Raw genomic sequence first — 16,226 nt, 5'->3', positions numbered from 1 at the left:
TTGACCAAGTATGCCTTGCATTCACTTATCTGTGTTTAAAAGCCGCATGTATTATGTGACTGAGCCGGCACGCTGTTTGTGTGGAGGAAAAGCGGACGCTATAGGCAGTGCCTTTAAGGCACGTCCCCAATATTGTTGTCTGGGTGGAAATCGGGAGAAATTCGGGAGAATATTTGCCGCAGGAGATTTTCAGGAGGGGCACTGAAATTCGGGAGTCTCCCGGGAAAATTGGGAGGGTTGGCAAGTACGCTGATCAGTGACAGGTGCGCCGATTGCTGGCGATTGATTGCAGCTGCTTGCTGCAGCCGGACTGACGCGCGCCCGGCGCAACGCACACATTAATAGGTCGAAAAGGATTCGCAAATCATTCAATTCTGTTTTTATTTACGATTTACACAACGTGCCAACTTCACCGGTTTGGGGTTTTTGTAGAATTTTGAGGACATAAATGAATTCATTCCATTTTGGAGTAAGACCGTAACATAACAAAATGTGGGAAAAGTGAATACTTCCGGGATCATACATGTCAACAAAACATAGACCTGCCTCTCCTGTGTGAGGACTGCAGGGCAAGGCCTGTGAGGTTACCGTGGCAACCAAGCCCCTCCCTTAGGCTTGCGGGGGAGGTGTTTTGAAAGTTGAGTGCGTGTGTGAGAGAGACACGGAGAATTGGGCGTGGGTGCTCGGTAGTCAAATCAAAGAAGCGCGACACCCAAAGTTCACTCCACGGGGGACACGTCTGTGAGAGACAGGTAACGCCGTAATTTGCGCTTTTTGTGCGTGTGACTAAAGCACCTGTGAGCCATGGAAGGAGAGGCACCTCACGCCGAGGCATCCCAGGCCGAGCCCGGCAGCGTGTCGGGCAGCACACGCACACTCCCGCAGCAGGCCACCGAGAACACGGAGCTCCTCATCCCGGGCTGCAGCACGCCGTTGGCGCCGTCCCCACCCAGCCCGCGTAGCACTCTCTCCCGACTGGGCTTAAAAAGTCCCACCAGCCCCGCCGCCCCCGCCAGCCCCGGTGCCGGCGGCCCGGTGAGCCCCGGCGGCCCGGTGAGCGCCATCACCGTGGTGGCCCTGCTGGATAAGCTGGTCAACATGATGGAGGCGGTGCAGGACAACCAGCAGCGCATGGAGCAGCGGCAGGCCGACCTGGAGGGCGCCGTGCGGGTCGTGCAGGGCGACGTGACTCGCCTGTCCAAGGCGCACATGGGCACCTCCAACTGCGTCAGCAAGCTCCTGGAGCGCTCCCGCAAGATGGGCGGCCACCTGAAGGAGGTGCGGGATCGCCTGGACAGGCAGGCCGTGCAGGTGAAGAAGCTGGAGGCCAACCACAGCCACCTGCTCAAGAGGAACCACTTCAAAGTCATCATTTCCCAGGTGAGTCTGAAAAACTTTCCCCAACAACTGCTACAAAATGCTATAAAAAATTATACTGGATTTGAAGCTGATATTTTAACAATTCATAAACTAAACTGAGTATTGTTATTTTAGTAGAATGCAAGCACCATCATAATGACCAACAATAACATGCAGTAGCGTTGTAGGCCTAAGTCAGGGGTCGGCAACCCAAAATGTTGAAAGAGCCATATTGGACCAAAAATACAAAAACAAATCTGTCTGGAGCCGCAAAAAATTAAAAGTCATATTACATACAGATAGTGTGATATATAAATTGAATTAAGAGGACTTAAAGGAAACTAAATTACCTCAAATATACCTACCAATGAGGCATAATGATGCAATATGTACATATAGCTAGCCTAAATAGCATGTTAGCATCGATTAGCTTGCAGTCATGCAGTGACCAAATATGTCTGATTAGCACTCCACACAAGTTAATAACATCAACAAACCTCACCTTTCATGTACAACCTTAAAAGTTTGGTGGACAAAATGGGAAAGAAAAAGAAGTGGCATAAAACACGTCCTAGAAAATCGGAGAAAGTTATACATGTAAACAAACTAGGGTGAGTTCAAGGACCGCCAAAATTAGTAGGACAAAACGGCGCTCGCCAAATACTCGAATCAGTGAAGCATATTTACATACTTGCCAACCCTCCTGGATTTTCCGGGAGACTCCCGAAATTCAGCGCCTCTCCCGAAAACCTCCCGGGACAAATTTTCTCCCGAAAATCTCCCGAAATTCAGGCATTCAGAAATTCACAATATAAACAGCATACCTGCCCAATCACGTTATAACTGTAGAATGATCGAGGGCGAGTTCTTGGTTTCTTATGTGGGTGTATTGTTAGGCAGTTTCATTAACGTCCTCCCAGCGCGGTAATAACACACAACAGCAGCAGTCACGTTTTTGTCCACCGTAAAGCAGTTCGTCTGACGTAAACAGCAATGTTGTGACACTCTTAAACAGGACAATACTGCCATCTAGTGCATTTGATGAAAGCACTTTTGTGCGTGCCACACATCAATGCATCATCAGAGAGGGTGTTCAGCATGGTTCGAAAAATAGTGACAGAGAATAGAACAAGGATGGACAATTCAACCCTTAACTCAACAATGAGTAGATGAGTGTTATGTGTGTATATGTGTAAATAAATGAACACTGAAATTCAAGTATTTATTTTATATATATATATATATATATACATATATATATATATATATAGCTAGAATTCACTGAACGTCAAGTATTTCTTATATATATCTATATATCTACATATATATGAAATACTTGACTTGGTGAATTCTATCTGTAAATATACTCCTCCCCTTTTAGCCACGCCCCCGTCCCACCCCGGAGTATAGGTCGCTCCGGAGTATAAGTCGCACCGGCCGAAAATGCATAATAAAGAAGGAAAAAAACATATACAAGTCGCATTTTTGGGGGAAATTTTTTTGATAAAACCCAACACCAAGAATAGACATTTGAAAGGCAATTTAAAATAAATAAAGAATAGTGAACAACAGACTGAATAACCAACTGAGAACGTGCCTGGTATGTTAACGTAACATATTATGGTAAGAGTCATTCAAATAACTATGACATAAAGAACATGCTATACGTTTACCAACAATCTGTCACTCCTAGTCGTTAAATCCCATGAAATCTTATACGTCTAGTCTCTTACGTGAATGAGCTAAATAATATTATTTAATATTTTACAGTAATGTGTTAATAATTTCACACATAAGTCGCTCCTGAGTATAAGTCGCACCCCCGGCCAAACTATGAAACAAACTGTGACTTATAGTCCGAAAAATACGGTAACTGTATTTTCATATGCACTTTAATATTATTGACAGTTTAGTTAATAAACATATGTATTTATTATTTATTATTTAGATATATTTATTGAATATGAATAAACTCAAGAGTAAGCTGATTAATTCAGTGTTAATATTTGAATGGTCTTGGGGCCCCCTCTGAGGTGAAAAAAGTTAAGAACCCCTACCTTCATGGATGATGAGTGTATATCAGGCGTGTCCAAAGTGCGTCCCGCAGCTAATTTTTCAACGGTGCAGCACAATCGTTAGCATTCTAATATTAGCATGCTAGCTTTATTTGCTCATTTTGGAAGTATGCACTTCAGCGTCAAATATTTTGTCACTTGACAAAATGATACCTGTTAGGATGCTAACTTTAATATGCTAGCTTTTTAATAATTTTTTTTAGGTATACACCTCAGTCCTATTTTGGTACTGGAAGTTTGCTAACGTTAGCATGCTAGCACTTTAAACACACTTTTCATGTACAGAGAGTACCGTATTTTTCGGACTATAAGTCGCAGTTTTTTTTATAGTTTGGCCGGGGGTGCGACTTATACTCAGGAGCGACTTATGTGTGAAATTCTTAACACATTACCGTAAAATATCAAATAATATTATTCAGCTCATTCACGTAAGAGACTAGACGTATAAGATTTCATGGGATTTAGCGATTAGGAGTGACAGATTGTTTGGTAAACGTATAGCATGTTCTATATGTTATAGTTATTTGAATGACTCTTACCATAATATGTTACGTTAACATACCAGGCACGTTCTCAGTTGGTTATTTATGCCTCATATAACGTACACTTATTCAGCCTGTTGTTCACTATTCTTTGTTTATTTTAAATTGCCTTTCAAATGTCCATTCTTGGTGTTGGGGTTTATCAAATAAATTTCCCCCAAAAATGCGACTTATATGTGTTTTTTTCCCTTCTTTATTATGCATTTTCGGCCGGTGCGACTTATACTCCGGAGCGACTTATAGTCCGAAAAATACGGTAAGGTATTTTGGTACTTGACACATGCTAACTTTAGCATGCTAGATTTTTTATTTTAGATAATTTAACAGCTATACACTTCAGTGTCATATATTTTGGTATTTCACTAAGCATTCTATTGTTAGCATGCTAGCTTTTTTAGCAGATTTTTTTTCATATTTGTGTTGCTTGACGCTATCTGGCCAGCGTGCTAACTGTTAGCATTTCAGTTCGGCTTTGGCTCTTCAGCATTCAAACATCATTTCCACTGAAATTGCGTTTTCTATTTCTTTGTATTGGTTTTGAAGGTGAAAACGTCAACACATCCTTGGATTTATCAGCCTGTTGTCCACTGTGAAAAATGTTTGGGCACCGCCGGTGTATGTGGTTGTGCATATTTGCGTTATTATTTGTCTGCATTGGCAGGTGACATGTGAACACTTAATTTCCCTTTGAGTTGTTGAAACTTGTTGAGCAGGAACAGGACTTCATGCAACCTGCAGGTGCTAACTGACAATTGATGCAGAAGTTGCATTCACTATATGTACTATGTAGTACCGAACTATAGAACTAACTATATCATAGTTAGTCTCTTCATAAGACTTTGTTAGACTGAATGTAACGCAGGTTCAAAGTGTGAGCTCAAACAAATGCATTGGTCTCCACTCTACCGGGTCTTGTATGTCAGCAAAGGGTTAGGGTGTGTCCGTGAATGGAGCCACACAGGATAATAGGATCTGTTTTCACCCCACAGCAAGAACCCGGGCAAACTCCTTCTCTCATAGATGTAGTCTGGTTCAGTCTCTGCTTGTTCTGTTCCGCCCTGGACTCAAACATTGCATGACAGAAGAGCGTGGTAGCCACCGAGCTAAAAGCCCTGGCTATCAACCCGATAGCCAGCACCGCTCTTGAGGTTGTCATGGAGTGGTGTTTGCCTGGCCTCCGGTACGATACAACGTCGATAGTTCCTACCTATAGGGTTCCTTTTTGCTGACAATATTGGCACTCATTTCATACTTTTGGACCTAAAAATGATGTCTTCAGGTAAACTCACCCCTCCCCCAAAATAGATACAGTCGGGACTTTAGGCTTACTGTACGTTGTGTCGTCCAACTCTGTTCAGTGATGCTTGATTGATTGATTGAGGCTTTTATTAGTAGATTGCGCAGTACAGTACATATTCCGTACAATTGACCACTAAATGGTAACACCCGAATAAGTTTTTCAACTTGTTTAAGTCGGGGTCCACGTTGATCAATGGTATTAATCAATTCATGGTAATGGATTGAATGGACCGTGATCTTCGATCACTCGTTTGTAGGTTCAATTAGCACAATTAAATAACTTAGTTTAAATTGGGTATGTCGTTCCTTAATAGGGAAATACATTAATGTCTCTTGTTTTCATGTTAAGATTTAGGCTCGCGAGCTGGCATCAGTCTGTCCACGAGTTTATTCATCACAATCATGTTTTTGACCATTTTAATTTAAAACAGCTGTAACAACCGTTGTTAATACTAACAATCACTGTTTTTCGATCATTTTAATGCAAACGGTAAAACTAACCGCAATTATTATTATTACTAGAGATGTCCGATAATGTTTTTTTTGCCGATATCCGATATTCCGATATTGTCCAACTCTTAATTACCGATTCCGATATCAACCGATACCGATATATATACAGTCGTGGAATTAACACATTGTTATGCCTAATTTTGTTGTGATGCCCCGCTGGATGCATTAAACAATGTAACAAGGTTTTCCAAAATAAATCAACTCAAGTTATGGAAAAAAATGCCAACATGGCACTGAACTGAAGTGAAGTGAATTACATTTATATAGCGCTTTTTCTCAAGTGACTCAAAGCGCTTTACATTGTGAAACCCAATATCTAAGTTACATTTAAACCAGTGTGGGTGGCACTGGGAGCAGGTGGGTAAAGTGTCTTGCCCAAGGACACAACGGCAGTGATGGCGGAAGCGGGGATCGAACCTGCAACCCTCAAGTTGTTGGCACGGCCGCTCTACCAACAGAGCTACACCGCCCCATATAACTGCCATATTTATTATTGAAGTCACAAAGTGCATTATTTTTTTTAACATGCCTCAAAACAGCAGCTTGGAATTTGGGACATGCTCTCCCTAAGAGAGCATGAGGAGGTTGAGGTGGGCGGGGTTTGGGGGGCTGGGGTTGAGGTGGAAGAGTTAGTGCTGCAAGGGGTTCTGGGTATTTGTGCTGTTGTGTTTATGTTGTGTTACGGTGCGGATGTTCTCCCGAAATGTGTTTGTCATTCTTGTTTGGTGCGGGTTCACAGTGTGGCGCATATTTGTAACAGTGTTAAAGTTGTTTATACGGCCACCCTCAGTGTGACCTGTATGGCTGTTGACCAAGTAGGAATTGCATTCACTTGTGTGTGTGAAAAGCCGTAGATATTATGTGATTGGGCGGGCATGCAAAGGCAGAGCATTTAAGGTCTATTGGCGCTCTGTACTTCTCCCTACGTCCGTGTACACAGCGGCGTTTTAAAAAGTCATGAATTTTACTTTTTGATACCGATAATTTTGAAACCGATACCGATAATTTCCAATATTACATTTTAAAGCATTTATCGGCCGATAATATCGGCAGTCCGATATTATCGGACATCTCTAATTATTACCATTCATTGTTACATCCGTAGTTCTATGTATATGTATTACTACAAACAAGTATTTTTAAGTGCAGGAACCTAAAGTGTTTCAAGTAACTTTAGTTGAGTGTCTTTAAACTGACAATGTAAACATCCGGTGTAACAAGCAGTGTTCGTAATAACGGCGTTAGTAACGCTGTTACTTTTACTAGTAACACGTAATCTAATGGAATACTTTTAGGTCCGTTATGATGTAATGTGGCACGCTACTTTTGATGTGGTTATATGTCGACAACAAGACAGCGTCATAGTTGCAGCAAGTTCAATGGAAGAAATATATTTTTGCTCGTGAAAGCAACTCAAATGATATCAAATAGGAAGAGGAAACATCACACTGTGACACAGCAGACAGCAACAGCACAGGATTATGCAGAATTTACCAGCCAAACAAGGAGCACAAGTCTTGTGCTGAAGGATACAAACATCCCATCAGTCGGCATCCTAATTGAGAACGGACATTGTAAGTTACGCTCGTATTTTGTATTTCTCGTTTCGCAATTGTGCTACATGATGGTTTAGTGTGTCAAATTTTCAGGTTCTGAATCATCGTTTATCCCAATGTAGTCGTCGTTGGCTCTCACAATGTCTGCAAACATTATGTGCCGTGTGAAATCAATGCGCCCAGAAAAGAAGTTCTGCTAATGCATTAAAAATATACCAAAATACGGTAAATATTACGTTATCGTGAATGTACTCGTTACTAAATTGCATACATTCTTTACAGCAAAATGTAGAGAAATATAGTCTTACAGAAAAATGTAATTTAAAACATTTGTACGTACGTACAACACTTAAGACCTTCAGTATATCAGTATGTGGAATCAAATTATGGATTGGATTAACCAAAGAAATCAAACAAAGTACTGATAGTGTGATTCAACCTTTTCTGGTCCAAGGCACTGAAAAAATCTCGAGGCACACCACCAGCAGAAAACATTAAAAAATGAAACTCAGCAGCCGATATTGACAATAAAAAGTTGTTCTCGCAATTGTTGGATAAGAATTCAAACAATAACCAAGCATGCATCACTATAGCTCTTGTCTCAAAGTAGGTGTACTGTCACGCCGTGACTTATTTTGAGTTTTTTGGTGTTTTCCTGTGTGTAGTGTTTTAGTTCTTGTCTTGCGCTCCTATTTTGTTGTTGATTGTCATGTCATGTACAAATGTACTTTGTGGACGCCGTCTGCTTCTCCACACGCTGTAAGTCTTTGCTGTCGTCCAGCATTTCTGTTTTTGTTTACTTTGCAGCCAGTTCAGTTTTCCCTTCGTTTTGCCATCCCTAAGCTTCAATGCCTTTCCTTAGCGCCACTTGCCTTTTGTTTACTTTTGGTTTAAGCATTAGATACCTTTTTACCTGCACACTGCCTCCCGCTGTCGTCTGCAACGACAAACCATGTTCCCGACATCTACAAAGCAATTCGCTACCTGCTGCCACCTAATGATATGGAAGAGTATTACACGGTTACTCTGCAAATCTCTAGACCGCACTCACACAACAACGGCACATTTGCGGATTATAATTACTGGTTTGCAAAAAATATTTTTAACCCAATTAGGTGAAATGACATAATCTCCCACGGCACACCAGACAATATCTCACGGTACACTAGTGGTTGAAAAACACTGCACTAATATAATCCACTTCAAGAAACTCTTCAAACTTAAAGTGTTTACAAAGTACAAAGAAGAAGAACCATGATAAACGTTCTGAATTTATTTCATCCATCCATTAATTTTCTAGATAATCTTATTTATCTCACCATATGAAGTATAACTTACTTCAATAATTATTTATTTATTTTTAATGTTATTAGATAGTATATTGTAAATCAATTGAGAACAGGAAGTGAACAAACGTTTTAGCAACTGCTATGTAAAGGAAAAGGGGTAGGCTTAAATAAGCTCTTCTTCTTCCTACTCCTTTTCGAACATGTCGAATAGAGAAACTGGAAATTGTGATGTATCATGTTGTATGCATGCATGTTCGAAATTAACACAAACTCAACTCAACTCAAATGTTGTTGTTTTTTTTAAAAGGTTTTATAGCTGGAATGGATTGTATCCTCGTTGGCCGCCTCTTGCTAGCAATTTTTAATGATTTAGAATGCACAGTAGAGAGAAACATATGTGTTCTTGTCTCAAACAGGGATTGTGGATGAAAGCAAAAGTTTTTTGAAAAAGTGCCCGCCCAAATGAGTGCCTATTTTTGTCCTGCATACAATTGTGTGCTCGAGTAGAGTAGCGGGAAAAAGGCTTGATATTGTTGACACAGCCTGAGCCACCGAGGGCTCATAACCGTTGTGGTTATCTGGTTTCCCAGGTACTGAGACTGTGTTGTTTAGGTGCAGCAGTAATCGACAGGTTGCTCTGTTTGCTTGTCGGAGAGGTGGCGCCAAGGATTGATTTTATTGAATTCCGGGTCATAGGGACTTCTGCTTCAGAGATAATGAACCACACCTGTCCTTAGGGTTTTTCTGAACAAATTGTACTATATTTATAGAATTCTTTGCATGTGTTTCTTACTTATAGAATATAGAATACAAGTTAGTAGTAGGTCAGGTGTGTGTAGCATGTGTGAGCGCGTATGTTACCCAATAGCTATTATCCTGCTGTTTTGGGTCCGGCGTGTGCAGTTACAGAGTTGTAAATGAGACTCGCCGAGCCCGAGGGAGCTGAGAGAAGATTTAAGATATGTTGTTTCTTTCCCTGAACTTTTCCAGACACCACTTTCTCCATCACCTCGTCCAAACAAACCCCTCCGTCGTCGCCTCGATTTTGCATCGTTTTCCTTCGAGCATTGCTTATTTATTGTTCGTTTTTGTTGTTGTTTTGGGCCATTGCACGTACTGTATTCTCTTCTGTTTTAATTGCTCGGTCACATGTCCCGAAGGTACACACAAAAACACAAGCCTCGCGCCGCCGAGCGCTCTTTGATAGCGCACATTTGACGCAAACCAAGGCTGACTGAGAGGCCCTACCTCTCCGCTCTGCAAAAAAAAAAATTGTCGGAGAACACTCGCCACCCTGTATGTGCCAGCTGAGGTGGAAACACAGAGGAGCTACAGTATGTTGAAGAAGCGACTGGTGCACTGTTGACTGCGGTCGTTTGAAAATGACAATGTCCCGCTGCATTCACATTACATAACAAGGACTAATGAGGGCTTAATTACTGCTCCTTTTGCGTGGCTTGTTTTTTATGGGCGGGGGGAGGCGGGCGGGGGCACGCACACAACATTCCTCAATGATAAAAGATACTAGCAGTGTTAATTTTGACAGCTGTTTTTGAATTAGTTTCAGGCTATGTCTACACTAAGCCGGATAACCCCTAATACTAGGGGTGTAACGATACACAAATAGTTTGGTTCGGTACGTACCTCGGTTTAGAGGTCACGGTTCGGTTCATTTTCGGTACAGTAAGAAAACAACAAAATATACATTTTCAGGTTATATATTTATCAACATTTTTAAACAATGGCTTTATCCTTTTAACATTGCTTTAAAATAGCTCTGTGTGTGATGGATGTGAGCCACCACTAGGTTGATCAGTGCAACAGCAGACAGTCATGAATGCTAAGGATAACAATAACATACATATACACACAGGGTCCATTGCCAGGGTTAAAGGGGAACATTATCACAATTTCAGAATGGTTAAAACCATTAAAAATCAGTTCCCAGTGGCTTATTATATTTTTCGAAGTTTTTTTCAACATTTTACCCATCACGCAATATCCCTAAAAAAAGCTTCAAAGTGCCTGATTTTAACCATCGTTATATACACCCGTCCATTTTCCTGTGACGTCACATAGTGATGCCAACACAAGCAAACATGGCGGAAAGAACAGCAAGCTATAGCGACATTAGCTCGGATTCAGACTCTGATTTCAGCGGCTTAAGCGATTCAACAGATTACGAATGTATTGAAACGGATGGTTGTAGTGTGGAGGCAGGTAGCTTGCCCGACAAAGTAGTGGAAGAGTAAGCAGTCTTGATCCTTCTCTACTGTCTACAATAGTAAAAGTAATTCAGTACAATATGAGTCATTTGGAAATATTAGTTAAGGCCGACTTAATGTTGCATTGATGTCCTGATGATTAGCCTGCAGAAGACGCTTCGAGTTGGTTTTATTTTTACCAGAGAAAATGGTGCCACTGGGTTTACAACGTGTCTTGTGGTCTACCTTGCAAAGGGAAAACGTATCCATGTGTCTTCTCTATCTTCCAGGGGTAGAAGACATATTGTATTGACGTGGGGTAACAATACAGAATAAGGATGTAACCATCTGAGAATTTCATATCACGGTTATTGTGACCAAAATGATCACGGTTATCATTATTATTGTGGAATGAGCTCAAAGGGCTTTATAAACATAACTAAAATAGACGCACTGTTCGAAAAAACACTGTTTTGCATGTTTATGATTCACTGAAATGTTTTAGTCTCAGTGTTTTATCTGTTTTAATAGCTAATCTTTTATTGTTGTACTGTAAATATTTGTTTGGACACTGGCACTTTAAGATTGACTTACTGCTAAATGCGGTACTTGAACACACCATAAAAACACCTTGTCTCTTTCCCTTTGAGGAAAGATGGATCATCATAATTCAGAGCCAAAAAAGTGCAGCTTGTAGGTTCAACGTGCACAACTGAATAGCTTAGTTGCTCAGACGGTAATGTGTTTATAGAAATTGGGGTGCGTTTTTATTGGGGAAATAAGTTTGTCTCTTATTTTCATGTTAGCATTTCAGCTAGCAACCTGGCACCAGTAATTCCACAGTGACCCGTGAGTTTATAAAAGTGCAGTTATCGGTTTTCAGATCATTTTTAATTTAAAAAGGTAATAGTACGCGTCGCCGGTATCATTATTACCGTTTATTGTTACATCCCCACAATATAGTCCGATGAAAAATCCAAACACCGTGTCTTCGTAGTTGTAGTTCTGATTGGATCCACGCCGTAATGTATCCTCGTTGTTCTCTTGCATGCTACGGAGCCCCTAAAGCATGGGTGTCAAACTCTGGCCCGCGGGCCAAATTTGGCCCGTCGTGTAATTTCACTTGGCCCTTGAGGCGATATCAAATTAACACTAGAGCTGGCCCGCCGATTATATTCAGCGGCGGTGCCGCGGTAACACCGCATTCACCGTTAATTCTCATGCTTGCCAACCCTCCTGAGAGACTCTCAAATTTCAGTGTCCCTCCCAAAAATCGTCACGTCCGCTTTTCGCCCAGTCCAGCGAATGCTGGCCCAGTCACATATGTGCGGCTTCAGCACGCACACACACGTGAATGCAATGCATACTTGGCCAACAGCGATACAGGTTACACTGACGGTGCCCGTATAAATAACTTTAACACTGTTAGAAATATGCGCCACACTGTGAATCCACACCAAACAAGAATGACAAACACATTTTGGGAGAACATCCGCACAGTAACACAACATAAACACAACAAAACAAATACCCAGAATCCCATGATGTTTTGGTGAATTTATGAAACTAAAACAACACAAAAAAAAATGCTATTGTAAGTAAATAATACTAACAAAGAAACTTGTAAACGTGTTAGCATATTAGCTAATGCTAATGACGATAGCTTCATTACATTACGATAGCACATACAAATATGCATGGAAACATTCCTACAGGCAGTTTAGTAAGTAAGAATTATTCTATTATTTGTTTCAACTATTTGCATTATGGCCGTCAGCGAAGAAAAATCCAGAAATTAGCTGCACCACTTTATAAGCCGCAGGGTTTATAGCGTAAGACAAAAGTAGCGGCTATTGTGCGGAATGTACGGTTATTATCACAATATTATCCTCAAAAAGTACTTATACACACACAAAAATCTTCAACCAAGTTACATTTTTTAAATTAACTTAAATAGACACACAGTATACTTTCTTGGCAAAGGAAACTTCATTAGAGCCATTACATTTTTATTTGTCTGCTTAGATAAGTTTATCTTCTTCCATTTTATTTTGTAAATGTTTTAGAATATATTTTTTGTTTAAATAAATGCTAATTGGGTGATCACTTTGTTTCACTTTTGGTTTGGTCCTGTGGAACACATCTCTGATTGTTTCAACGCGACATTGGGGAGTTTATATCGAACACTTTGTACAAAGAAAGCACATCCTTAATGTTCAACGTTACTTCGACAGTAATGTGTACACAAGTTGAGATTGGTGCATGACCTTTATTAATGTGGAAATAAGTTAATTCATCTTGTTTTCATGTTAGCGTTTAAGCTACCTAACAAGCTAATGCTAGCCGTCCGTAATTATATCAACGTGTGGTTATCAATCACCGTTTTTCGATTACCATATTTTCCGGAGTATATAGCGCACCAGGATATAAGCCTCACCCACTAAAGTTTATGTAGAAGTCGCTTCCTAGCAGTTCCACTGTAGACACGGCACAGGAGCCAAGTGTGCAGTTTTAACAACGTTTTAATGGGCATATATTTTTGTCCAACTCGTTCTCCAGTAGAACGTGACTTTTCAGTCACGTCCGTATTCTCTCCCCCCTCCTGCTCCCGGCCGCTTACTGTTAAAGACAACAGATGATTAGATTAACACGTACCACCTGTGAAATCTAATCACCTGCCAGCTGTGTCTCGCCGTCAGCACTGCCACGCCCCCGTCTAATGGTGCTCTGTCCTAAGCACCATGGACAGAGGCAGTGACCTTTGCTCCTGCAGGCAGCGCTGGCCACACCTCCCTCCACAGTTTAGAAGAAGAAGAAAAAATTCTATACATTAGCTACACCGTGCTATAAACCGCAGATATATACGTTGCGAAATAAGTTATTTAAAGAAAAATATTTTGTAAGTGTTTATGTACATACCTTCATTAATTCCAAACTTTGCCTGTAACACGGCAGTAAAACGGCTGATTAAACAGAAGTCATCATCGTGGACCCCACTAGCTGTGGAAGTTAGCTCTCCAATTAGCTAAACGGACTCAATAACTCTACAGTGACGTTTTGGTGAGTTTAGAATACAAAAAGAATGCCGTTGTAAGTTAATAATACTAACACAGACACTCGTAAATGTGTTAGCATATTAGCAAATGCTAACATCGCTAGCATCATGACATTACGATAGCACATAGAAATATACATGAAAACACTCCTACAGACATCACACATGAGACAGTTTTGTAAGTATAAACAGTTTTAGTTATGTTGTAAAACTTACAAACGTTGCTTGGAGTGATGATTAAATAATCAATCGGACTAGAACCGTAGAAGATTGAACGGTACTATGGTTAAATAAATAAAAAAACACTGCGGGTAAATGGAAGGACACTGCAGCACCTGCAAAGAGCAAATTTGTCCAAAGGATGGCGCCATAGCACAAACAATAAAACACTCTCTCTGTGTTTTGGCTTTTTTTTTTTTTTTTAATGTTTTTATTATAGCTGTCAGAAAATAAAAAATCTGTCTTCTAAGCCACAGGGTTTAAGGCAGGGGTGTCAAAATCATTTCAGATCGGGAGCCTCATGGAGAAAAATCTACTCCCAAGTGGGTCGGACTGGTAAAATCACGGCACGATAACTTAAAAATAAAGACAACTTCAGATTGTTTTCTTTGTTTAAAAATAGAACAAGCACATTCTGAAATTGTACAAATCATGATGTTGTTGGGGGGTTTTTTCACTTACATGTTGCGGTTAATAGTATGAAATCTTTATTGGTCGTTATTTATACTTTCTGAATAAATTATGTGATAATGTTCATCAGTCAACTCATTGATGTTCATTTTCAATCTATCGAGATAAAAAACTTAATTACAAACAAATTACAGGATGTTATTTATGTAGTTTGCTCATTTTCCTTGACTGGTGCACTAACATCATGTGGTTTATTTATTTTTTTTACATATGTAGCATCATCTACAACAGGCATGGGCAATTATTTTGACTCGGGGGCCAAATTTTTTATTTTTTTCCAAATATTTTTATTGAATTTTGCAGACAGTACAGTATGATGGATCATGGCAACAGCAAGTTGAGGCATCTGCACATTTTACAATATGTAACATAGTAAAGCCTACCCCTTACAGTACCCACCCACTTTAATTCCCAAGGTAATTGTCACCTAGTGCCCACAACAAATATAGACACACATGAATATATGCAAACTTAGATTCAATCAAACAAATATATTAAAGATAAACAAAAAATAAATAGGGTAAATAAATAAATAAATACTACATAAGATGTCCAAAAAAAATAAATAATAATAATAATATAACGTAAAAGTAAATAAACACAGGGAGTGAGGGTCGGGGGGGGGGGCTTCAGCGGTCAGCTCTGTCTAAGTTGTGTTACTCGAATCGCTTGGGGTGATGTCAAGCTTGTCTCTAATAAGGTCTAGGAGGGGGCCCCAAGTTTTATGGAAAGATGACACAGATCCTTTCTGAGAGAACCGAAGCTTCTCTAACTGGAGACACCGCAAGACATCTTGTATCCAACTGTTATGGCTCGGCGGAGACGCAAGCTTCCATTTAAAAAGAATTGTACGCCTAGCCAGCAGAGTCGTTAACGCAATGACATGACGAGCGGTTGCAGGTAAACCGTCCACCTGGGGAACGCCAAAAAGGGCAGTCAGCGGGCTGGGTGTTATTGTTCTATCGAGGGCCTGCCCAACAGTGTCGAAAATAGCCGACCAAAAACTTGAGAGTTTTGGGCACGTCCAGAACATATGCAAATGGTCAAATGGTCAGCTGGGGATTGCCTACAGCGGTTACAAGTGTCGCTGTGGTTGGGGTATATTTTAGCCAGTCTAGCATTGGTGAAATGTGCTTTATGTAATACCTTACATTGTATTAGGCCATGCCTAGCGCATATGGACGATGAATGTACCAGCCTCAAAGCCTCTCTCCACCTCCCGTCAGGTATAGGTGCTCCAAGGTCATGCTCCCATGATTCTCTGACAGGTGAAGTATTAAGTGGATTCAGAAGGCCGATTTCATTATATATGACAGATATTAAACGTCGTTGGTCAGAGTCAAAGGAGAGAAACCGATCAATTTCTGCTTCTGGGGGGCGGTTGGGAAAATGAGGAAATTGTTTTTTAATAAAATGCCTTGTTTGGAGGTATCGAAAGAAATGAGTATTAGGCAGATTGTATCTTGTTGACAGAGAAGCGAAGGAAGAGAACACTCCATCGTGGTACAGGTCGTTGAGAATTTTAAGTCCGTTAGTCGACCAAGTTCGAAACGCAGAGTCAGAGCAGGCAGGGAGAAAGGCGGGATTGTTCAAAATCGGAGCACCGCTGGAAGCCTTGTGCAAGCCGTGATGTTTCCTAAATTG

General features: G+C 40.6%; 1 protein-coding gene across 1 annotated transcript in view; it reads left to right on the top strand.

Moving 5' to 3' along the window:
- Positions 1–259: 259 nt before the first annotated feature.
- Positions 260–16,226, top strand: part of LOC133574378 (caveolae-associated protein 2-like) — a 59,326-nt gene continuing 43,359 nt past the window's right edge. The window contains exon 1 of the mRNA XM_061926546.2: positions 260–1,380. Coding sequence (XP_061782530.1) covers positions 805–1,380 — 576 coding nt within the window. The 5' untranslated portion in view covers positions 260–804. The remainder of the gene's footprint in view (positions 1,381–16,226) is intronic.

The sequence above is a fragment of the Nerophis lumbriciformis genome, linkage group LG31 (genome assembly GCF_033978685.3).
Source record: "Nerophis lumbriciformis linkage group LG31, RoL_Nlum_v2.1, whole genome shotgun sequence".
NCBI lineage: Eukaryota > Metazoa > Chordata > Actinopteri > Syngnathiformes > Syngnathidae > Nerophis > Nerophis lumbriciformis.
Note: the sequence above shows the minus strand (reverse complement) of the source record. Positions and strands in the feature narration are given on the sequence as shown.